The sequence below is a fragment of the Dipodomys ordii genome, unplaced genomic scaffold, assembly GCF_000151885.1.
Source record: "Dipodomys ordii isolate 6190 unplaced genomic scaffold, Dord_2.0 Scaffold176, whole genome shotgun sequence".
Taxonomy (NCBI): domain Eukaryota; kingdom Metazoa; phylum Chordata; class Mammalia; order Rodentia; family Heteromyidae; genus Dipodomys; species Dipodomys ordii.
In genome coordinates, this window is record NW_012267392.1 from 1,307,289 (window position 1) to 1,333,645 (window position 26,357).

Sequence of the window (26,357 nt, forward strand, 5' to 3'; positions counted from 1 at the left end):
CCTCAGTCTCTCAGGTTCAAATGGGAGTAATGACAGTGCTGAGCATAGGTACCAAGTAGATCAAGAAGTGAACATCTGCAAGTACTCAGAATGTTGTCCTATAGTAAATACTGTCAGAGTTTACTGAATAGTCTTGAGGAATACTTAATAGTCCAAGATAATGCTACCAATAATAAAATAAAATTATTTATGGAATCATTCCCATCCTTGACACTTAGGTAGCCAAGAGCCGGATGGAGGTCACTGTGGTGTGACCCTCTCTCTACTTCCTCACAGAAGCCATGTGCAGCAGGCTTGGCTCTCCCCTCCCACCTTCTTATGGGGCCCTGACCACTGGTGTAGCCTTGATGAAGGACTCCCATTCCTCTAAAGACTCAGTGCAGAGTATGCCATTATAACCTTCCCTAACCCACCAACATTAACCTGGTAGGACCGACTAATCTAGGAAGAACTTACACTGGAAAAAACAAGCCTCCCTCCTTCCTCATTTTCTCCCTTGGTCCCTCTAGGGCTAGGGGCCAGGTGCTGGCCAGGCTGGGCTCAGGCCTATCATGTAAGCTACAAGGAAGACAGAGATAAGAGACTGTGGTCTAACACCATCTCCAAGTAAAAACTTAAGATCCTAGCCAAAAAATAGCTATAGCAAAAAAAAGGGGTAGAGGTATGGCTTAAGTGATGGAGCACCTGCCTAGAAAAACAAGGCCCTGAGTTCACTCCAGGAAAAAAAAAAAGGGTAAAATGTAAGTTAAACAAACTGCAGCCATAAGAGTGACACCACACTCAATATACAAGCATTCAATGCTGCAGAAGGTGACTGTCAGAGGTCCATGGCCACCTGGCCTGCCTTGCCTCCCTTACTGGGAGCACAGTCACCAACACTGAAACAAAAAGCACACATCACTCCACAGTTCACACTTCCCACAATTTCACTAATCCCCACTGTTTCAACTCTCCATACCACCAGGGATGCTAACCTGGCTCCAGCCAGATGTCTTTTCTAAGCTCCAAACTGCTCTACTGGATAACTGCACATGGAGACATCCCCACAGCAATCCCTCCCACCCACCCTCTCGAATCAACACACAGAACTGTCACCTCTTTTCCAGAGGCCCAAATTCAACATCCAAGCTGCTACCCTTGATTAGCCCCCATCTTGACCATGAGCCACCTGCATCAAGTTTTGTGTCACTTCTACCTCCTAAATCATTCTCCCTTTCCAGCTCTAGTCACAAGCACCACTCATCTAGGTTATGGCAGCATCTCGCGTAATTCTGAAAGTAAAATATGAATGTCTCATCCCCTCACATCAAGGCCTCCAATAGCTGTCCACTGTTCTTGGGACAGCCTTGGTCTGGCCTATAAAACCACGAGGATATGGCCTCTGCTCACCCAACTCATCTCTTCTATCTATCTACTGCCACCAGCCTACCCCTGCCCCAGAAGCCAGTCAGTACTCCACCAGCCTGAGCTGCACAGGGGTGCACATTCTGGCTTCTCAAGCTTTGCTTGCTCCTTCTTTCCTTTTTCTCTCTCCCAGCTACCTTCTACTCATCCTTCACCCCAGCTTCTTTGCTAGAGCCTTCCCTGTTCCTTTGTTTCCAGACAAGCTGCCAACTGTTCCTAAGGTAGGACTCCACACATACTGTCCCTGTGCAATGTGCCTTCTTCCTAGGCAATGGAAGAAAAAAGCAGGGACCTTCTCTTCTTGGAATGATCTCACAACACAACCCACAGCAGGTAAGGAATGAACATGAAAACATTTTTTGGTACTCGTCCTGGGGCTTGAATCCAGAGCCTGGGCACTGTAACTGTTGTTTGAAGCTAGTACTCTACCATTCGAGCCTCAACTCTACTTCAGGTTTGGGGTAGCTAATTGGAGATAAGAGTCTTACAGACTTTTCCTGCCTGGGCTTTGAACCCTGATCCTCAGGTCTTAACCACCTGAGTAGCTAAGATTACAGACATAAGCAACTAGTGACTATCAAAAACATCTTTTTAAGTTGATGAAAAATACATCCACACATGAAAGAGAGTATTTTTGAGTTGGGGGATCATATCTAATCTTCACTTTTTTTTTTTTGCTAAATGATTCCTAAACTTTTTTTTCTTTTTGCTAAATGATTCCTAAGCTTAAAACAATGTTTATAAATGACTCAAAGTAAACCTCATAGTGCTTGAAATGCTAAAACTCAAAATGTACAAAAATAAAAATAGTTGTTCTGCCTAAAAGTGAGTTTTGGTCAAGCCCTACCTAAAAGGATGTTTAAGCCATGAAATGTCTCTGTCACTCATGAGTCCTCCTGACTTCTGTTACACAGTCAATGCCTTTGGCTGGGAAACAAGGGCTGGACCAGCAGTTAGAGGCCACAACAGACTCAACACTTCCTACAAAATTTCCAAGCCATGTTGTTACCAAAGGCAGGGCCCAGACAGGTGTCCCTGAAGCTCTCTGGGGAGAGCAGACTCTGCCCTGGCCCCTGGCCCCTTCCATGATGGCAATCCTTTTTAAAAGGATTAAATGCACCAGCTTCTTTATATCTTCCAAGGGGAATAAAAGAGAGTTATCATCAATATGCACTTAGCAGGGATTAGGGACCAACCAATCAAAAGCTGTGTAAAATATTTAAAACAAGCCCACATCACATAAGCATTAATCCATACATATGCCTTTATAGGCTGTACTGCAGTTTTTCTTTTATAATATACAAACCACAACATTTGGTAGCACACTGTCATTTAATGCTACTATTTTCTTCTGGATGAACATCTATCTGGCAGTACTATGCCCTTTAATTTCTGCCATTCTCCCTCTAGTAGAAGAGTGACAAAGTATTCATGCTCAGAGCCGGTTCCTTCCTGTTCCACAGAAGGGGCAATCAAACCCATTAACATTCTTGTCAACTGAATTACCCGTTTCCAACCCCAGTACCAGTGAGCTGAGTAAAAGAAATGGCTAAATGTACCAGAGTGATTAAGATCAACCACCACACAGACTACAGCTCCTTTCATCTTTGCTCAAAATTGATTACATAATGAATTTAGCACATGTCAACAGCTTCGCAGTCAAATAGTTCAACCTACAATGTGGAAACCTGCTAGCTATAACCTAGAACTTAGTAGAAATTACAATGTATGTTTACCCTTGGAATTTTATTAACTTTTTAGGATACTTACTCTTCAGTATAAAATAAATAATAACTAAGACACTAGAGTAGTCACTGAAATTTGAAAGGTAAATAATTTACTTCCTTTCCATTATAAAATTCAGGATACCCATCATAAAAGAACACTAAAAAAATCAACACCAGTGGCTTATGACTATAATACGAGCTGCTCAGGAAGCTGAGATCTGAGGACCCCAGTTAAAAGGCAGCTCAGGCAGACAAATCCAAGAATCTTAGCTCCAATTAATCAGCAAAAAACAAGAAGTGGATACATGCCTCAAGTGGCAGAGAGCCAGCCATGAGTGAAAAAACTAAGCAAGAGTACAAGGCCCAGTTCATATCCCAGAACCCATAGCCCCTGCCACACAAAAAATAAAAAATAAATAAAAAGAATGACAAAGGAAAAAGACATTGTGTTCATATCCATTATGAACCAGGAATATAACAGTAGATGTACATTTTTATTAACCATGTGTTTTTCAATCTTCTAAACCAACAGACATATAACAAGCACTAATCTAAATAACAAAAACCAAACTTATTTGCAATGAAGTTATCAAACACTTGCAGAGTTCCTTCCAGAGCTCAAGATTTTAACATTGTAACACCCAAGATTATCTCAGATTAGGACACCAACTGTAGCCTACAAGGATTCAGAGGAAATACACACAGCCAGTGATGCAATAGCAGCTCAAGGACTATTTTCTTTAGGACAGAACATAGAGAACTCCAAGTCCACCCAGTAGAGGATGACATGTTACAAAACTTAGGGAAATGGTACCCTATTTACGTGGGCATGTTAAATGAAAGGGAAGCAAGCTCCTCAGTTCACCACAATTCATAAAGAGTCCTGTTGTTTGGCTCATATATGGCTACATTTTGGGAAACCCTTTCTCCCAACTCTATTTTAATAAAGATGACCTTGGTGGAAACTGGGAAAACGTAAAGAAAGAGGTGACATTGTCAAAAAAAAAAAAGCACCCATTACTTGACTTATGAAATGGTAAGCCCTCATTACAACACCTTAATAATAAAAATGAAATATTAAAAATAAAAAATAAAGACAATCTGAGCACAAGTCCAATATGGCACACTACAGCATTATGGAAAAGAGGATATAAGCATTGATAGTTAATTGATTACAGCTGATGCTCATTATTAGCCCAACGTTTCTCCCAGCAGGATCATTACCACTCCAGAGAGAACATATTTTAATTTTTAGATCAAAACTACCCTGCAGGGATGACTTTAGGTTTCCTAGGCCTAAAGTATTAATCTCTACACAAATTTTCATGATAACAGGTACTGTTTGAAGAGAAACAGTACTGGAAACCATTTGAAAATTCCAGTTATGAAAGCAGCCTAACCCGTGGCCAAACCAACCAAAGAGATGTTACACGAGTAACAATCGTAGGTAATAAAGCTTAAAGGACATGCCTATAATCCTAGTCAGTCAGGAACTGAGATCTGAGGATCATGATGAGAAGCCAGCCTAGTGGACAAATCCTCGTTTCTTTTCTCCAATTAACCAGCAAAATAAGCCAGAATTGGAGACATGGCTCCAGTCGAAAAAAGCAAGAAGAGAAGTGAAGAGGAAAGGAAGAGACCTTACATGCTTATTTCTCAACTCTCAATTTTCCTTTAGGCTGGATTATGTTCACATTCCCTGGTAAAATGTAATATTTGAGTGGAGGCCTTTTTTTTTCCTCAGTCCTGGGGCTTGAACTCAGGGCCTGGGCACTGTCCTTGAGCTGCTTTTGCTGAAGACTAACACTCTACCACTTGAGCCACAGTGCCACTTCCTAAAATGTAATATTTGAAAAAAATCTTCTGCTCCAGTACAACTTCAATATTCAATTTCAATATTTTTATCCAGATTTCCATGAAGCCAATTTACAGCTTAAATAAGGAAATGCACAGTTTTTTATTTCAAGATCTAGAATTTTGTGCTATTACAACGAACAGATTATATACTGATTTGTTAAATGCACATTATTTTGTAATATCAAAGCCATGATAAATTAAATTTCTAAGAAAAATAAAGACTAAAATGCAAACATACTTTTCATTTAGGCCAAAGCCTAAATGATTTTATATATATATATATATATATATATATATATATATATATATCATGTATATATATACTCTGTGTGTGTGTGTGTGTCTGTGTAGTGTAAAGATCAGGAAGGGAACCAAAGTAGAGTGAGCAGATAAGTAACTTCATTCAAAAAAAGAACTATCTATAAATGCTATCTGCACACTGACTGTAAGGGAAATTAGGGAGAATGGCTTCTTCAAAGCTCAACTTTCCCCATGAATAGACTTTGTACTTACTGTAATGCTCACCTGGTCGCCTGCCAGAACAAATATTTTAATGTAAAATTTAATAAATGGAATGAAAGGTATTATGTCTACTTTAAAATTCCATATTGTGTAAACTATTGATATTAACATAATTGAGTTTGTAAACAATCCATTTGCAGGAGCTAACCTTAGACATTATATTGACCCAAAATATCTAGTGGGGCTCATCTGCAAAATGAAGCATCAATGCCTGGAATTCATTAAAAGTGTTACATGTTTAATTTCTCCTGCCCTACAGCTCCACTGTCTCGTAAAATTTTTCCTTTGATGTCCTCCACTAAAAGAATTAAAGGAATATTGTAATTGAAATGTCATCAATAATTCACAAGACCCTCCTCCACAGCAATACATCTGATGAAATATTAATTGAGCTCCACAGACTGACAGTCTGCAGAGGAGCACTTGCCTGTAATTTGAACCACGAGTCCTGATCTTGCTGTAGCTCAGACCTGCCAAGAAGGCAATTATCTGGATGGTCTTGCCCAATCCCATTTCATCTCCCAGAATTCCTCCTGCCTGCTGGCAGTGCAATTCCCACAGCCACCTAACACCTGTCTGCTGGTACCTACAACAACAAACACCAACAAGAAAAAAGAAAATGGCAAGCAGTGGGTAATACACATCATAACAGAAAGTACTCATGAATTAATCATTTGGCTAGGTTCTAGTACCAATCAGAGAAACATGTGGATGTGTGTTTTACATGAGTATTATATTTATAAGGTCATACATTTTTGATCACCTAGGCATAAAATCACAAATTTTTCTTTACAGAATGTTAACACATTTCTAATTAAGCTGATAGATGGGGTAATTAGGGACTATTTCATTTCTTTTCCAACATTACAAAGAGCTGGGTAAACAAGCATAAACTTATTACCTCTTATTTACTCTATTTCTAGGGAAGGAATCCCAAGTATTTCCAGAATATAAATGTACTGAACATATATTTTTCTACAAGGAAAGGTAATTTTTTTCAATAGTAATATCAACAGAACAGAGAATACCACAATTTATAGTTTATGTTGTTGTAAAGTCACTTGATAATCATTACATTTTTATAGGAAAAATTAAATTAAATTTTAAGTCCATAAACAAGTCTGAATAATAGAGCTGTCCTCAAAATTAGTCCATAACAGATGATTCTGTTGTATTACTAGCAGATGCAAAAAAGAATAGTTTAAAGACTCAATAATACAAAAGGTCTTTTAATATTTTAAAGCAGAAATTGATTCAGGGATTTTATCATAGGTACAAAAGGATCAGAGCTGTTAAAATTTTAAATAAGGAATACAGGTCAAAAGGAAACAATATATCACTTTCTCCTCTCAAAACAAATAGGAGTTGGTGTTTTCCTTTCTCTACCAATAGCAAATTCAATCTATAAACATAAAGTGGAGTTTTTCTTAAGAAAAAGGAATAATGTAAAAGCATTTTCTGGGAGTAAAAGAATTAATATCATGGAATTGTAGAAAATGCTACCTAATTGGAAAAAACCACCTAACTTAAAAAGATAAAAGCCAATGTTCTATTTTCACCCAAAGCCAAAAAGCAAAGCTACTGAGGCTACTGAGCTACTCACTATATATACAGCTATATATACAGTATATACACAGGTATGTATACAGATATATATATATACATTATATATACAGGTATACAGCTGCTCTCATATGGCCTTAACATTTACTATTGGGTAAATGGTATGCTTACTTTAAAAAATCTCATTTTGAGTACTGGTGGCTCCCCTGCAACCTCAAGCTACTGATGAGACTGGAAATCTGAGGATCCCAGTTTGAAGCCAACCTGGGCAGATAAATTAGAGAGATTCTTATGTCCAATTAACCAGCAAAAACCCACAAGTAGATAGGGCTCAGTTCCCATCCTTGAGCAGAAAAAGAACGGAAGACTCTTGAGTTCAAGACTCAGTACCAACTTGCACACACAAAGTCTCACTTTGCACTTTTGTTCATGGTGAGTTGATTTTATTTACTTTCTTCTCAATAAATATGTCGTAATTAACTTTCCCTCAAAATTTTGTAAATCAATTTTAGAAGTTAAGACTCTAGCTGTTGTCATTAGTATCTATAAAATAAAGAAAATTGACGTTTATTGCTTATGAAGTTTGCCAATTATAGTAGATACATTGGATATGCACTTTGGAGAAAAGGATTAAAAATCAAAACCCAATGAAGTGAGGATATAAGATCATTTAGTTTGGGAAAAAGGACAAATTCCATTAATGTGTGATATGTCATCAGAAAATAATGGCTGCCAAGTGAGGAGCCCATTGCTGGAGAGGCAATCACCCAACCTGCACAACTGTCAACACATTTTATAGGTAGGAACTAAATGCTGAGAATGGCTAAGAAACTGATCACATCGACTTTTTTTCTTTTTCTTTTTCTTTTTTTTAAAGAAACCCAGACTGAAATCCAGAATTGTAGGATTCCAAGGTGATTTTCCTTGGGAAATAATCTAGACCAATAGTTCTCAACTTGGGGGATACTTGAGGAACAAATTTGGTGCTATCTGAAGACATTTTTGTTACAATTGGGAAAGTACAACTGGAAAGTGCTAGTGGACAGGGGCTGAGGCGCTGTTCAGTATTCTGTAATACACAGGACAGTCCCCACAAATGGCTCCAAATGTCAAGCAGGCTAAGGCAGAGAAAACCCTGAACTGGAACAAAGGTGGCTCATGAACTGGGCTTACCTCAGTTTTTGAGAGAGACAAATTACAAAAGCCCTTTAAAAAACATTGTGTGCCCTCCGTTTCCCAATTCTAACTGACCTCCTCTTACTAAAATGCAAAGAACTGTGGGAGCAGCAACCCTGGGCATGGACCAGAACCTTCCAGTGTTCAACCCAGTTCAACTTATTCCCACATCTCACAGCCTCCATCCAACAGAGGCCAATACCTTTCCGTCTGAGGCCCAAAGTCAATTAAAATGGGAAAAATCTGGAAAGCACCGATTGGATAATTATGAAAGTAACAGCAGCCAGTATGCAATTCTAGAAGGATCCTGGGATGGGGCTGGAATACTGGATTCTGTGTGAACCCAGAGAGGCAGTAACAGTGTGCCTGCTGGATGTTTCCACATCTCCAAACCTAGGTATGTTTAAAGGAAGGTGTGCACGGAGAAAGAACTAGTCAGCAGCCCTGTCCGCTGCATCATCAACAGGTAGGGATTATATAAAGATGGTGCTATGCTACTCTCTACCCATCCACTGCCCAGGAAGTTACTCAAGACTGCAGCTAAAGAAAACTCAAGCACACATGCAGAAGCAGCCACCACCTGCTAAGTAGGGCTGTGTGCTGAGTGAGGAGGGGTCTGGGCTTGGGTTCCAGTGACGCCACTAACTAATTTTGGGTGCACTGTTTCTCATTCCTAATAAGCACCTTCCAAAAGCATTTAAATTTGCTCTTTAGAAACATTAAGGATTCTTATAAATGACTGTACAGCTAGTCTTCTCTGCCATGGGACGAGAGCATCAGAAAATACCACAGAGAATTGGTCTAAGTGTCTTAGCACTGTCACAGTAACCCACGACTGCATTTTCTTTTTTTTTTCGGTTGGTCGTGGGGCTTGAACTCTGGGCTTGGGCGCTGTCCCTGCACTCTTCATCTCAAGGTGAGCATTCTACCGCTTGAACCAGTGCCACTTCCAGTTTTCTAGTGGTTTATTGGAGATAAGAGTCTCATGGACTTTCCTGCCCAGGCTGGCTTTGAATCGCAATCCTCAGATCTCAGCCTCCTGAGTAGCTAGGATTACAGGCATGAGCCACTGGCACCCAGCTCAAGACTGCATTTTCTAGTCTGGCTGAGCAAAAGTAAGGTCAAAAGATTCAAGTTTTGTCACATGACTGCTAAAGTAAACAGATAAATAACTGTCAGGCAAATTTTCAAAACAGAAATTTAGAGGTTAAACATGATGCTGCAGAAAATAGCACTTAATGGAAACTACTTTCTTCTTCCTAGTGTACAGCTATAGGCTTGTTAATTCAACTCCCCAGAGTACAGTAAATACAGTAAAAAATATATGTCTACAGATTAAGGTTAAATTGGCCTGGCTAAAACTTAATCATAAAATAAAAATAGAAGACTTTACCCCTCCTCTTAATTTCTTTTCCTACAATAGGAGAAACAGAATGGAAGTTTTATAATACTTATAAAATATTTAAAATCTTGTTTGTATGGATATAGATAAAACAAAATACTTTCCAGGAAAGTATAATTAAGGCTAATTAAAAACACTAGCATGTATTTATATGAACTATAATAAGGTCATAACTATATAACTAACTATAACATAATGGCCAATATACTGACTCCTACAGCACATTCTTAGTAAGTGATGTTTGGTTCTATTAACTGAAATTTCCTTCCTAGAAGATCTGACATTTACACAAAAATAAACATTCAACATGACTCTTGAGGATATTTCCAAATCACTTACTACACATGCAGAAGTATCCTGTCTTTATTAAATCAATTTAATCTATAATTTGGGTATTCTGTTTTGCTAGTACAACACTGATACTATTTTGATTGTTCTTTAATAAGCAATCATTTTAGAGGAAATGAAAAGAGTTGCCAATAGATGTTGTCATTACTTACCTTTTCATAGTTAATTTTCATTTGGGAGAAGCAATAAACAAAACAGTCACCTCTCCAGGCTATGAAATGACTTCTCTGCAGAAATTACTAGAGATCTTTGGATTTTGCTTTCTATACAGTTCTTCCTCTGTTCACTTACAGCTATTCTACCAAGTCAATTTACACAGTGAGGACTCAGTGTTGTTATATGCTTAGCAGGATAAAGTAACCATTCTACCTCTCCAACCCCTCCCAATACAGAGAGAAATTAAAACTTTAATATAGAGCTGGGGTTGTGGCTCAGTGGTAAAGCACTAGACTAGACTAGTATGAACAAGGAAGCCCTGGGTTCTGTCCCCAGCACCACAAATGTATATGTTCACGTACATATACATATATGTACATACACACACACTCTTAAGTTCCCTGAGAGGAAATATAAGAGCATGCTATTTTTAAAATGTCTTCCGCAAGTTTAGGGCATGTTGAAGGCTGAATCTATAAAGGACATTAAGTTTAATTATCTCACAGAAAGAAGTTTGTATCCTGCTCTGGACTACAAATTGATGATACAAAAGAGAAAGAAGCTATTTAATGGTTTAACTTCCTATAGGCATTTAAGAAGCCTTCCTAAAGCATCTTGTTAAGTAATTCCCAGGAGTGAGGAGACTGAAAATGTTCCTGGGTCTTTACATTCATCATGGGAGACCCGCCCAGCCATATAGACCAAGCATGCATTTATCAGGCAGCATCCGGTGCTTTACAGGTGGAACTTAAGTCAACTTCCAACAACGACTTAATCCTTGAGGTGCTGCCTATGGGCTCTCCTTTGATATGAGATGGACATCTACATAAAATATTTAGATACACATTTGGTCAGCTCAAAAGTATTATACCCTTAGGTACGATATAAGACACTTAGAAAATAATCTCAATAGTTTTTTATATCCACATAGAAGGGAAAAAAAACTTCCTCAAGGTTTGATTTTAATAAACAACTCTCGTTATTGATTTTAATATACAACTCAACTTATTAAATTAATCTGACTTAAGAACTTAAAAGTTTGGTCCTTTAAAATTACCATGAACAAAAAAAATATTTTGATGGTGAGGCTTGTAAATGTATTGCTTTTAGTCTGCTGAGACAGGTCCATATAGATTCATCAGCTTACAAACATACCCAATGCACACTTCAGTCAATTTATTATCATCTAATTTTAACGAACAGCATGTGGCTAAAATTTCATTTGACAGTGTCTGTCTTTGCAATAAATTGCTCCAAGCACCTGAAGGGCCCACAGGTAACTATTGTGTAATTCCTAAAACATTAATTTGAACACATGACTTGGTGACAAATACAAAAGATAGAATACACAGCACATACTTAAAGAGCTTTTTGAACAGAAAACCCGGCACTTTAAAGCCTTCATCAAATTCAGCATCGCTTTCCTCAGAATCATCATCCAGCTTTAGGCATTTCACTTTGTCTTGCAGTCTCAGTTTATTCCACCTCCTACAATGAAAATAAAAATCATGTCCCTGTTACTCTAGTTATAAGATATATAAATATTATTTTGGTTATAAGATATATAAAATAGCATAGTTCTAGATCATACACTGGAGGAAACAGAAAAATAAGGATGGTCTCTCAAGTTTCTGCTGCCAGCATTACTCCAAACACAGACATTCAAAGAAAACCAATTCCTTTCCTGTCTTCTCAAGTCAATTCTTATGTGAGTTATTATAGCTGCTCTAGAAATATTCCAGTTAAGGTCTCATTTCATTATCAAAACTACTTGCTCCTCTTCTGACATACCCTAAGGAAAAATTTCTCACTAGTTCCTAAGATATATGAACTTGGTTCCAGAAAAAGACTGAGAAAAATTTTAGTTAGCTTCATATCTCCACAATGGTGATACAGTATAATTTTAAGAAGTATTTATCACTATTTCCATTCCATGGTAGTCATTAACACAAAACAACACAGTATCTTGGGCAAAGGATAATTTCTTGGTCAAAAGGACCGTCTCTGATTCCCTTTTCTAATTATTTCACTGAGACAGAGCATTAACAATATCAACATAATAATAATTATGCCACTCAGAAAAAAAGTAGGCTCATTAGGTAAAGTCTAAGTTGTAGAATTAGAATATTATCCCTTTACATATAAAATAAGATGAACATTTGTATCTCAGGAGCATGATGTCATGATGTTTGACAAAAAAGGCATCAGTCACGTCTGCCCTGAGTCTCAGAGCAGCTCGGATAGGAGAAGGTGCAGCCGTTAGCCAGGATGCACTCACATGAACCCCGGCATCCTGAGACTCCACTCACTTTCAAAAGAAAAGGATGATGTTGTTCAGCATGAGTACAATTCACAGTCCAAATGTCACAAAGATAGTATAAATAGAATATTGCTACTGATAAATGCCTTCAAGCTAAAAATCTCACAGGAAGGGAAGGAAAGCAGCAGCATCCATAGCAAGGCATTTATCTGCCGATGACTAATGCAGGGAAGGGAAGGGAAAGGCAGGAAAGAAAATGAGAGGTGAAGACCATACACTGAGCCTGCTGGAGGGATGGTCCCTTCCCTAGTATCTGTCACAGAAGCAGCAAGGAGCCTAAATGCCACCACCCAGGGCACTGCTGGCAAGACCATAAAGCACAACTCTTGACTGGCTGAAAATCTCAATTCTTCAAAGTAACAATGGAAGGGCCAGCTGAAATGTACTTGTCATCCAGAAGAAAGCGTAAGCTGGTGATCTAAGACTGCACTGCAGGGTAGTGAGAGGACACAGAAATGAGATCAATGAAGCTCTCTTGGTAATTTCTAGAAGAGCAAATGGAAGAGGCAGTACATGGCCATGTCTTGGGAAATAGTTATCACATAAGAGTGGGGTTTAGTAAGTGATAATCTTTCATATAAAAATTTAATATCCTTTTTTAAAAAAATGCTTAACTTCTAAAGGGAATCTCTTCTTCTCTTTTATTAGTATTTTCCTTCCTTAAAAATTATCTGCACACAACTGACAAAATGAAGTATCTCTAGGTGGCTTTCACAGTCTTTTACTCTTCTAGGTTTCATGTTAGTTACAAATTTAGTTCATCCCAATGGTGTAGAGGGGTGATTCTCAACAGGCACAGGGCAATCTGACACAGGGACACACTTGGCTGCTACAGATGTGGAGGGAGTGGCATCCTGCAGGAGCTTAGGGATGCCTCTAAGCATCCTACAACACATGGCATAGCTGCTCCTCCCACTGAAAAAGTTACCTGGTCTCACATGTCAGTAATGTTGACTTGAAGAAACCCTCAGGTTTCTTTCCTTATTGTCAGAGCTCCAAAAAAAGTATGTATTTTCCTGATACACATAGCTGAATTCTTGCTAACTGCTCTTTAAAACTTAGCCATCAATCAGTTTCAGGTAACTAGATATTCCTTGGTTTCCACGCCCTTACTAAGAAGTCAGCACCAAGGGTCTGCTTAACAAAGAACACTTAACTTGTATTAAGTAGATTTGCAGGTGAGTGAAACTCCAAGAATCACAAAAGCTACCAGGGCCACTTAAAAAGAATTTATTTTGCAATTTCTAAAAGATGATTTTACAGGAGAATTAAAAACATCAGAAGATATTCACTTTAGCAGTTAAGCACAGCAAGATCATAATTTGCCACACAAGAACATCACACATTAAACTCCACTGGGAGAGGGCAACTATTTCATCAAGACTCAGCCAGTAGATGTTTGTGGCTGTTAAGCTTCCCAGCACATCATTCTATCCTGACAAGGTCTCCCAATCTCCTCCTACCTCCCTCTCTCTTCTAAAATACACAGGCATCATGTCACCACAGGACATAGTACCTAGGAAACCACATAAGCCACCACAGAAATAATTGCCTCCTAGGGTTTCCGACTCATAAAGACAAACCGGCTGAACATTTATTCTGTTTGGCCAAAGGATGAGTAGAGGTGGTGGCGGGGGAGGGCTCATTATGGTCGACAGGCACCTGAACCATTGTGAAGACAAACTGCCCCAGTAGAATCATATACACGTATTAAAGACAAAAACCTACAACCACACGCACACGTGGCTCCGGCTGAGAAACTGTTATACACCACCATGCTTCCTCGTGAGACGCAGAGCTGACCACCTGAGGGGAACCCACTGAAGCAGCGGGTTCAGGAAGAATCTAGCCAAGAAGGACCATAGAGCCCACAAGAGAGGAGAAATTATCCAAATACAGAAAGAAACAAGAACTGAACATTGCCACAAATAACAAGGCAAAAAGAGAAGCAGTGGCTCTCCTTATGTGCTGACCAGTCTCACAAGCACCATCCTCACCTCAGTGGTCAGCTTGCCCTGCAGCCTGGCTGAGCAGTATGGCCATTAGGAGATATAATGAGGGAAGCCATGCTATGAATACTCTGGGTTGGATGCAGGCAGAAGCTCAGGCTGACACACAAAAGTTTGGGTGTAGCCTGGCTAGAATCAAATCCAGTTACATTTATTATTAGTACCAACTCTGTATTTAGTCAGCTTTCTAGGACTGTGACAAAACATGGTTTCAGAACTTAGCTCCATCATTGCTGGGCCATGGTGAAACAGAACATGATGACAGGGAGCATGTAGTAGCCAAGAAGCAGAGAGAAGAAGAGAAGGGGCTCACGGCAAAACATAATCTCAAGCCCCGTACTGGTGGCTCACACCTACTCAGGAGTCTGAGATCTAAGGATCAAGGTTTGAAGCCAGCACAGACAGGGAAGTCCAAGAGACGCTTATCTCCAATTAACTCATCAAAAAGCCAGAAGTGGAATAATGGCTCAAGTGGCGGACTGCTGCCCTTGAACAAAAAACCTCAGAAACAGTACTTGGGCCCTGGGTTCAAGCCCTAGGAGATAGAGAGAGAGAGACACACACACACACACACACACACACACACTACTTGGGCCCTGGGTTCAAGCCCTAGGAGACACACACACACACACACACACACACACACTACTTGGGCCCTGGGTTCAAGCCCTAGGAGACACACACACACACACACACACACACACACACACACACACACAGACATATTTTATCCAATAGATACTCAAGTTTTGAAAATCATGCAGTCAATATAGAACAATTGCCTTTGACCAGACACCTACTGGAATGACTTAATTCAAAAAAATCTACCAAGGAGCAGAGCTGGGGCTGTAGCTCAGTCTCACAGTACTTATTTGCTCAGGTCTCAGGTTCCATTCCAATGCATCAAAAAAGTAAAAATGTTGCCATAGATTTATAAACAATAAACTTCTGTGGATACAGAGAACTTTTATGTTACAATAACAATCAGTATATAACAGAATGAGTTGAAATCGACTAGAGGTAGGGATAAGATCTTAACCCAAGTAAGCTAGAATCTAAAAAAAAAAATATATATATATATATATATATATATATATATATATAAAACAGGCCCAAATTTCAAAATTCTGTCCCTTCAGTATCAGTTAACCAAGAGAAGTGGAAGGGAGCAGTAAACTGTTCAATATTTACCTTTTTAGAAAAGAAATGACTTCCTCATGTTCTCTATCCTCTCGTTTTAAAAAATCCACACATGTAATCGTCACAGCTGCAGCCACATAAAATGAAGTGAGCCTGGTGTTCGCTGGCAGGGGTTCTAACTCCTCACATGGCTGCCATGCTCAGCCTGCTGTCAGCTCCACTGGCAGCCACTTAGAAGAGAAGCCAGCAATGAGTTTAAACTTCCAATCCCAATCAGATGTGGGCACAGAAACACCCCCTGGATCCCCACATTTGTGCAGGAGGAGACCCTGGCCCAGGCTGGGAGTCTGGGACTCATTCTGTAACAATGATCTGTCAAAAGCAACGCAGACCTACCATAACTAGTTGAATGACACCAGCACAGTATAAGCTACAGGGGTGCCTTGTCAATGGAACCCTAAGCATACACCTGAGAGCAAGTTGCCACCATTCAAAGTTTATTTTACAAGTTCGAGTATTTCAATATGCTCAGATTGTATAAGCAGAAACCCCAGGGAGGTGCCACTATTCCAAATCTTGTTTGTGCCACCTCAGTTCTGTCTACTGTCTGTCTCTTCCCTCCTCCCAACATGCACATCCACACACCTAGTGAGGCCTTCAGACCCCTTTCAAGCAATGTCTCCCCTCAGAGGAAGACCCCTGACCCAGGAGTCAGGCACCCTATGCTCCAAGTATCTCCACCTGAGCACACTGGGTCTACTATACCCATTAGCATATTATGAATCCAGGTCTGTCTCCCTCATTAGAATGGGAGGGCAGAGATTAGCATGACAGACATGTAATAAATGCAGAATGAGTGAGTGAAGTTCAGAAGTAAGCTAGAGACAAAGCATAGTTTAAAGCTAAAAGTCAGTCATGTAGAAACAGTCATAGAACTTTCTGTGCTGCCTCACTAGAAGCCTACTACCCTGCTTTCTACTCTTTATCTGTTGGACTCCAAGGCTTAATGCATTGCTCTATCCATTAGATAAACACAGCAAAGGTCCATTACAAAGAATGACCCATATCAGAAAAATCTTATTTTACAATCTTTTAACCAAAACACTGAAAAAGTTTATCTGAACATAAAAAAAAAAATAGACTGTTGTAAGTTATTTTCCGGTCTGAGCTCCATTTCTCAGGTTCCCCAGTGGGTCCAATTTGGGACACGGGACTAGGTTCTGCAAGCCACCTAATGGAAAGTTGCAAGCCTATTTGCAAGCTTCTCCAGGACCACAGGAAACGCTGAGCCAAAAGATGTGATAGCATATGCAACAATTCTGATAAGCAAAAAAGGAGTCTAGTCCTAACCTACATTTATATTACATTACTAGGAAGGAAATCATGCCTTTGATGTTCCCATCTTCATGTTTTCCTTTACTCTAGACTTGTAATAGCTCCAGCTGCAACCCAATAAAACAAAGGGAGTACATTATTCCAGGGGAATGAGGAGATTGATTCCTACCTCCTGTGGCCCATCTGACTCCACAGTGACACTAGCACAGAGCTCAATAAGAAACACAGATTGGAGACACCACTGAGAAGGGAAAAGCAGATGCTGGCCTGCAACTTTAGAGAGCATCACTGCCACTACTGCACTTCTGAACCTAACCATAAGATGAGCCAAAAAATGGGTTATTACAAGTACTAAATGAAATAGTACATGTACAATACATTTAGGAAAGTACATAAATATCAGATGCTAGCTTGTAATTATTAGCATTTTACAGAATTTTTATTAAAACAGAATTTTTTAGTTAATTCCAGGTTTAATGTGAAGAAATAATAACAAATGTCAAAACATCTACTTCAACTTTGAACAGGCCTCCAAGCATGTAAGACTGACAGGACTAATGCCATCTTCTGCATCTAGGATGGCCAAGAGTCTGGAAATCAAGGTATCTGAGCAGACAGGAGGAATATGACACAACTACTGAGAGCAGAGCTGCAATCAGTGCCCTTGAAACCCAGAACAGACTGTAGAGTTCCAACTGACCCTGCACAGAGGCTCACTGCCCCCTAGTGTGGAGAGAAGGAACTTTTCCCCAAACAACTCAATAACCATACTCACTTATACATCTATAAATAAATAATTTAGCACTAATTATGACCTACTTACAGTCAACAAAACACGTATAAAAGGCACAGAAAAAAAAACAGTAACATCAACATGAAGTTGTCTGGGTGTGCACACCAGTCCCAAGGCTTGAACTCAGCATCTGGGTGCTGTCCTTGAGCTTTTTTGCTCATGGCTGATGCTCTACCATTTTTTACTTTTCAGTGTTTGATTAGAGCTAAGAGTCTTATATGGACTTTCTTACCCAGGCTGCCTCAAACTGTAATCCTCAACTCTCAGCGATTATAAGCATGAGCCACTGGTACCCAGCAAAACGTTTTGATCAGCAAATGGATCCATGCATACCAGTATGAACTCTAACTGGCTCTCACCTAGAAAAGATGTCACCTTTTCATATACATCACTGTTTCTAAGCTCTTCTTCACAGTTTCCACAGATCCTTATTTGAAGTATCATCCTTGCGTGATGGAATCTTTTTTCTTCCTTTTCCAGTTAATGGTGGAACACAGGAACAGCTAATAGTTATCAAATGCCTGATTATCACTTCCAGGCATCTTGACCCCTGGAGCCAAGTTCAGTCCCCATTTCACAGACAGGAAGACACACAGGATCTCCTGGCCTCCAGGTGAGGCCCTGGCAAGCTCATTCTATCACCTATGAGTTCCAGCCCTGATGCAATTACACTATCTCTTTAAGTGAAGGTGGCTAGCTCTGGACATGTTTTATTTGGAGATTACGCACACATATAAGCTCATGTATGTATCTAGAGTCAGAAAACCAATGGTAATGACTAATAGTTACTGGGGTCACTGTGTATTGGGCTCAGACTTAAGTATTTCACATTCATTGCTCCATTTAAACTTTACAACCCAATGAGGTTAGGGCTATTATTACTCTTTTCTTCATGCCCCCCCAAAAGGCAGATAGGCAAGGAGAAATAAAGGAGCCTGTCCAAGATCACCAATGAACTAATGAGGAAGATGCCAGCCAGACAATGAGGCTGGCCAATCTTTCCCCTCTGTTGTATGTTTGCTCTTCAAAAGTGTTTTCCAAACTCCCTAGAAAACTCAAGCCAGTAGTAACAACAATAATAATTAGCAATAATCAACTCTGTATCTTCCACATCATGAAAACAACTACACAAGGACAAGCCAAAGCCTAAACCTTCAAATTTTGTTTTTAAAAGCCAGTGCTGGAGTTTAAAGTGGAGAGACTTCTTTCGTTTTACAACATGGTGCAACAACACGGTTCATTTCTCTCTTCACCACCCCATGGGGCAAGTCACAGCTACTCTTCTCCAGACACCTGTACTTTCTCTGGTTTGGCAGTTCTGCCTGCAGACTATCAGACCTAAACTATCACAAGACACATTTACAACAGACAAATCAATATACAACCACTACTTATACTAAGCCACTAACAAGACAAAATACACCTACTAATGGAAACTGCCAATCATGCAGTGTGGGAGGATGCAGATGTCAAATAAATAGCTCCCTACCCCCAAACCATAAGGAAGTCCCACTCTGAAGTGCTTGAAATTCAAAGCTGAACTTACTGCTCTGTCTTAGTACTGTTTTTATGCTGCCAGGGTTGCTGAGCTTGGTACAGTTTTAAATCTTCATTGATTGGAAAGGAAGAAGTACACATCAGAGTTAAATCAGTCTTAAAGTGAAATTTCTACCTCAGGATCATTTTCCACTTACTGAGATCTCCATGAAAGAAACTATATCAGCAACACAATGAGTACAATTTGATTTTTAAAAATATATTCAGGCACCAAGCTGGGTATTTAATATAGTTTGCATTTTTGTGGTGCAATAGGTTTTCTATTTCAGACAGCTAAGAATTCCTTACAGATTAGTCTAATTTGCTAAATTGAGACACTCAGTGTTTTACTTTTCTGATCTGCCTTTTTATGGTCTATCTGGGTAGACTTAATTGGCACATCTGAGCGATGAAATACCCTCAGTTAGGAGTCCAGATCTCACAGAGTAAATTAAGACTGATGCAGACAATTATGCCCGGAGCTAAGAATGAAAGGTGTGTGTAGAGCAGGAAGCAGAATTAGTCTTCATTTGTGTCTCAGCTTTGTCATTTCAAAGAAGCCAACACGCTCTCTAAGAAAATATCCTTAGGGGAGTAACTTTTCTCTTTAAAATATAGATTCCTAGACAAAAATAAAATAAAATAAAAGAGTGACTTATTTTGGAGAAAGAAATGAACTTCAGAAATAAATGATAAGGACAATCTTAAAATCATTGTAGTTAGGCTTCTGGATCAAATCTAGAATTCAGACCTTTCATAGTTACTGCATTCCAGTTATAAATAAACAGGAAAAGGTATATCAAATTGAAGGGGTTTTCCTTAAGTACTGCTGACTGTGTCATTTAGTTCAAGCAAAATCTAACTAGAGAACAGATGGGAACAATCCCAGGGTCAGTGGGCTAAAAGGGAGAGAAAGGCTCATGAACACAGCACAATGGAGACACAGAAGCTGAGACAGCGCAGTGCTTGGGGCACCGTAGGGCCCGTGAAGGTGTAGAACTGGCTCTAAGCAAAGAGAGAGGCCCATCCCTAAGGGCAGCACTGGCCTGAATCCACTGTAGCAGATCAAGCCACTGGACCACTCCCAACTGCCAAAATCACTTTCTCTTTTTCAAGGCTCTTCCACTCACTATACCTCCGCAAAAAGTTCATCTCAAGGAGTATTTCTATTTCCTAGGAGGCTATGAAGACTAAACCAATCACACATGTGCCTCAAAGTATCGCCAAGTTGGTAACAAATTCAAATTTCAATGCTATTAGCAATGGTGGCTCTTATGTCCCCTTACTCCAGCATTTACACACTGTTGCTCAGGTCACAGAGGCCAACAACCCTCCAAATCTATACAAGTCCAACACTCACCCTATTTGCTTGAACCCTCCCAAGCAGTCTGACCTGTCAGCATGCTAGAACCTGTTCCACCTCAGAACTACACATGTATGCAACCAAAGTCTAACAAGGAAAGAAAAACAAGGATCAAAACTGAATTAAAAGCAAGTTGCAATAAGAGGCATCATACATTATCTAGTTTACTCCAGGCCACAAGGCAAATTCTACCCCCACCTCCACCATGCTTGGCAGGTCTTTTAGACTCCCTATCTTCATCCCATCACCAAATCCCAAATCCTGGCTCATCTATTTGCTTTGGTAAAGGCAACAATATGTTGGTTGTTAGCACCACCTTGTGGTCATATCTACATATTGCACTTCCTACTAGCATTGACCTTCAAACTTCAGCTCTACTACTTAGTACTGAGACTATATAGACACTGATAAACTGGGAAGAGCTATGGGTTTATAACAATCCACTGACCTGCTATAACTATAGCAATGTAAATATATGTGTGCACAGAATCAAAGACTGGAATAACATAGAAAAAACACTCAAAATATAGGTAATATTTTTTCATTCTAATATTGTTATCCTTTTGCAATTAAAAAAGGTGTAAAAAGGCACAAAAAGGGTAGAAAAGCTCCATAGCAGGCAGACCTCCCAATATAAATGGATTCCAGGGTACCAGACTCTCTGGGAAGACAGGCACCTGTGAAGACGACTTCTCAGATCTCCTGTGTTTTACTGCCTGTGGTGCAGGTAGAGGGGATTATCCCACATGCAATACTACCCTAAGGCAGAGTACAGAAAAAAGTAGTACAACTCAAACCCAACATCCTTACCAACAATTCTCTCCAATAACCTCAAAGGCCTCATAAATCAGAGCACAATTCTTTTAAACTAGAAATTAGGCTGGATGCTGGTGGCTCAAGCCTGTAATTTTAGCCATTCAGGAGGCTGAGATCTGATCATGGTTCAAAACCAGAATAAGCAGACAAATCCAACAGACTCTGGAAGTGGGATGTGGATCAAGTGGTATAGTGCTGGCTTTGAGTAAAAAAGCTAAGCAAGAACTTGAGTTCTAGAATTAGCACAAGAAAAAGAGAGAGAGAAAAGAAAAGAAAGGCAGAGAGGAGAAGGGAAGGGAGGAGAAGGGAGGGGAAGAAAGGGGAGGGGAAGGGAGGGGGGAAGAGAGGAGGGAAGGGGAGAGGAAGGGAGGGGAGAAGTAGTCAGGCAGACTGAGCTGAAGACTTGGGCCAAATCAGAGAAAGCAGGGTCCCAACTGCCATGGCCCCAGGCAACAGAAGGGATAGGAAACTTCACTGAGTTCCCAGTTAAACAGAGATACCTAGTTAGGATGAGCCTAGGGCTACTAATAAAGGCTAACTCTCCAGCTGAGGGAATAAAGAGGATGAGATGTCTTGGAGTCATCTGTTCTTACTACTGAGAATTTTTTAAAAACACTATAATTAACAGGCTATAACCAGCATGTATTTGTTAAGTTCTGTAAGGTTCCCAGTCTAGGTATATAGGACTAAGTTCTAAATGTTAAAAGTATAGAAAAATCCATTTTGTATATTTTACCTACAGAGCTTTCTTATGATCACTTGTCATCAAGCTGCTGCTAAGACAGCCAATCCTGACGTTCTTCCCTCCATGGGATAGTACTATGATTTCCATCTATCCTAAACATCCGAAAATACAGAGTGACTGGCAGTTCATGAATGTTCTTAATATGATTCACAATCCTAGGCATTTTAATTTCTTTTAATATCCCTCAATCCAAAGAGCACCAAAGGAGATGTAATACAAACAGTTCAATGTAGATATATACAGTTTAACATTCTTAATAACTAGCTATAAAATTTTAAGAGCTATCGTATTTTGGTGGCAATTAGACTTATTGATATTTTAGAAATTCATTTGAGAGTCTACTGTAACTTTAGCAAAAAAAAACTTGGCTTATATGGTTCTGGAAATAATAAATTGTTTTACAATCTTAACATTATTAAGAAAAACTTATTGCTGTAAAATTAAACTATACCCATATTTAAAATCCAATCAAACAAATTGCTCTTGAACAAAATACTGACATTATTTAAAATATATTTAATATTGACCAAGTTTAATGAGAAGAATATATATTGCTCCATTTATAATCAATATGTTGAGATGAACACTTTTATTAATTTTCTACAGTAGTTAAAAAAAAGACAGACACGGCTCACTGTTCAGAAGAATTGAGCGGCAGTCCTTAACTGACAGTAGGTGCATACATTAGTTAAACTTGCAGTAGGACGTAAGCCTACTCCACTAGATTATTTCCTAAATTGCTACTGAAGTGAGTGAACGTCTCTCAAGAACTGGATTTAAGTAATCGAGCCGTGAAAAAAAAAAAAGATTCTGTGTGTGCTGGTACTGAAGCTTGTACTTAGGGCCTTGCACTTTCATTTAGTTTTCTTGCTCTACCACTTGAGTCATACCTCCAGGCTAACATTTTGCTAGGTAAGAATGTCACAGACTTTTCTGCCCAGTCGTGGGCTTTGAATCTCAGCCTTTTGAGTAGCTAGGATTATAGGTGTGAACTACCAGTGCCCAATCTCAAATTATTTTTAAATAACTATTCTGCCTCTGAAAAGATTATGCAATATACATTCAGACATGGCTCATGAGCAGTTCTAAACAACAGAAGAAAAACCGCAGATCAAGTAGAAGTAGTTTCAAGAAATTTCTTATGGTCACAAATGTTCATAATATATGATATAAAATTATATTACAAAGTCCAATTATGATTGTAAAAAGACAATATATTGGTCTTAGAAAGGATGGAGACTATAACTGGTGGAAATAAAATACATAGAGTGACACTTCAAAAACAAACAAAAAAAAACACACAGATCAACATTCACAAAGGCCAGTGGAATGCTACGAAAAATTTTTAAAACTAGGTATGCCCATACTGAAGATGTAAAAGGAAACCTCTTGAGGACCAGGAAAAAGCCACCCCAATATTCATACTTTAAAAATGCTTTGGTTCCTTTTCCCCCTTGACTTCCTGGGCATTCTTACAGAGCAAATATATGTAATGTGTGCTCACTGGGTCATGGTGGAGCCTTGTTGTATGTGGATTGCTTTCTGGCACGCAGAAACATGGCCATGGAGATTCTGATTCCATGTCATACACAGTCACACCCTTTTCATCTCCCAGCATATAATGACAATGTCATGGAGGCAATAAGCTGTGCATACTGAGACACAATGGTGGTTTACAATTCCACAGATGACAATTTTCTCAAGACAAGGAAGGAGGGCATTATGAAAGCAAGCTTCATATATTACTCATTACTAAGGTGAATTTGATCAAAACACATTATTTACATGTATGTAATGAAACAATGAAACCCATTTATAGAGTTAACATGCACTAATAAAAAGTAAGCTTATTCTTTCATATGCCAACACTAAAGTTTCAAGTGTTTTTTTTGTTGTTGTTGTTTTTCATTCCTCTAAATTACTACCCTTCTTCAAAAGGGGGAAAAATAACCCTCCACTCAGTTTGTCCTTTTCCTGACACATACATCCCCCAGGCCACACAGCTCACACTTGGTTCCTGCCCTGGGCTTGCTTCAGCCTTTCTCTAAAGCTCTTCATACTAGACTAACGTCTAGAACTCCTGAGGACTGAGACTCCTGGTTCTAGTTGGCTAGAATGCTTACATATGAATAAAGCTGCAGCCCACAGCAAACAAGCAGTACAATCTGCTGACCACCTCTGCAAACTGACCTTAACCGCTGCTTGTAATAATCTTCATCTCCATCATCTCGGCACCTTGCTTCTTTGCGACCTCCTCCTCTTCCTCCTTCCTCCCCTGTGGCTTCAGCTTCTTCCCCCGAACTTGGGAAAAAGTCATCATCAACTTCCTGTGCAAGGACTTTTTTCTGGCGTTTTCGGCCCCTATGTAGAGGTTTCAGTTCATAATCTGTGCCATCTTCAGAAAGCTCAGCCCCTGTCCTGTCTTCTTCTTCCTCCTCTTCTTCCTCCTCCATCTCCTCTGTGGGGAAGGAGCCAAACTCCTCACCCTCAGAGTCTACCTCTGTCTCTGGCCCTCCCTGGGGCTCCAGGGATTTCTTCCCCTTTGGCAACTGCACTTTGCCCTGGAACTGCAGTGCCCTTCTCTGCAGCTTCCTCATGTGCTTCTTCAAGCGTTGGTCTGCTCTTGAGACAACTTTGCTTCCCTGGCTTGGTCTGTTTTCATTTGGTCCTGTGTTAGACTCACAGAGGACCGGGGCTTTTCTGGCTACTTTCTTATTAGTAGCTTGCTTCTTCCTTTCAAAAGACAGTTTTGCTTGATCTGCCAGATATTTTTCGAAGCCCGATGCCTCATTGAGCATTATTTTTCTAGGTTTTTTCTCCTGTTTCTGAGGGACCTGGGTTCCAAATGGTGTCATCTGACCAGTGCGGATGAGCTCGTCCCATGCAGTTTCCTGAGCAGGCATGAGCATACTGCCCAAACAGGATGGTCCCGGCTCTAAAAAGGAATTGACAGTACAGATTATTGTAAAACTTTCCAGAGCACATTAGAAATATTCACTTGTTACAAAAATAGCAATAACTCACATTATAAAAAATCAGAGCACTAAAGCATAAAGTAAAATTGATGATAACATTCATAAGGCCAGATTTGTCACATTTTCTCAGTAACTTTCCTTCTAAATATGGCACTACATAAAAATAATACATATATACCACAAAATACTATTTTGCCATAAAAGAGAAATTCTTTCACCTGTGGTTGTACTGATAGAACTGGAAATCATTATGCTAAATGAAATACACCAGACATAGAAAGATCTCATTCCCATGAAATCTAGAAAGGTTGCTATTCATAGAAAGTGAGCTTGGAATGGTGGCTGGCCAAAGGCCGGGAAAAGCAGGGTGAAAGTGGGAAGGGGAAGACTGATCCATGGTATGCTACAGTTGGATGGGAACACCAAGTTCTGTTGCACTGTAGGGAAACTAGAGATAACAATAATGTATTGTGTGTTTCGAATAGCTAGAAGAGAAAACTTGAATGTTTTCTCCATACAGCAATAAGGAGAGGAAAAACATAACACACCAGCTCTGTACACCCTAGTACGGTAGCTAGCAGCCCCGTGTGGCTTTCTAAAATTTAAGTTACCTAGGTGCCAGTTGCTCGTACCTGTAATCCTAGCTACTCAGGAGGCTGAGACCTAAGGATGGAGGTTCAAAGCCAGCCTGGGCAGGAAAGTCCCTCAGACTCTTATCTTAAACAACAACAGCAAGAGCAAAACAAAAACAAAAATCTGTCAGTTAAGTTGATGTTAGGGAAATTAACCCTAAGATTTGTATTCAAATTTTTTTTTACTTTCATGCGATTGTTTCTAACACATTTATAAGATTATTTCTTTGTTGCTTTGTATGTCCCTCCCCCTCGGTATAACCCCTGCTTTCACTGTATTCGATGTTGTTATAATTTGTGGAGGGGAAGGGAAAAAACAAATCGTTTAAATAGGGATACAGGTGGACCCGTTGCAACAATGAGAAGTACAAGTCATTATGTCAAAAACAACTATACAACTTCGGTGGGAGGGGGTGGTATGGGTCGGAAGGGGAAACAAAGGAGGAGGCTACAATGCTTGATAAGAAATGTATTCATTATCTTGCCCATATAATTGTAACCCCTCTGTACAGTACTTTCACAATAAAAATAAATAAAT

The 26,357-nt window shown here is 39.5% G+C and overlaps 1 protein-coding gene across 1 annotated transcript in view; it reads right to left on the reverse strand.

Moving 5' to 3' along the window:
- The window catches only part of Ercc6 (excision repair cross-complementation group 6), a 71,798-nt gene that overhangs the window by 32,457 nt on the left and 12,984 nt on the right, over positions 1–26,357 (reverse strand). The window contains exons 5-7 of the mRNA XM_013033773.1: positions 24,403–25,147; positions 11,515–11,643; positions 5,938–6,096 (exon numbers count right to left, since the gene is read on the reverse strand). Coding sequence (XP_012889227.1) covers positions 5,938–6,096; positions 11,515–11,643; positions 24,403–25,147 — 1,033 coding nt within the window. The remainder of the gene's footprint in view (positions 1–5,937; positions 6,097–11,514; positions 11,644–24,402; positions 25,148–26,357) is intronic.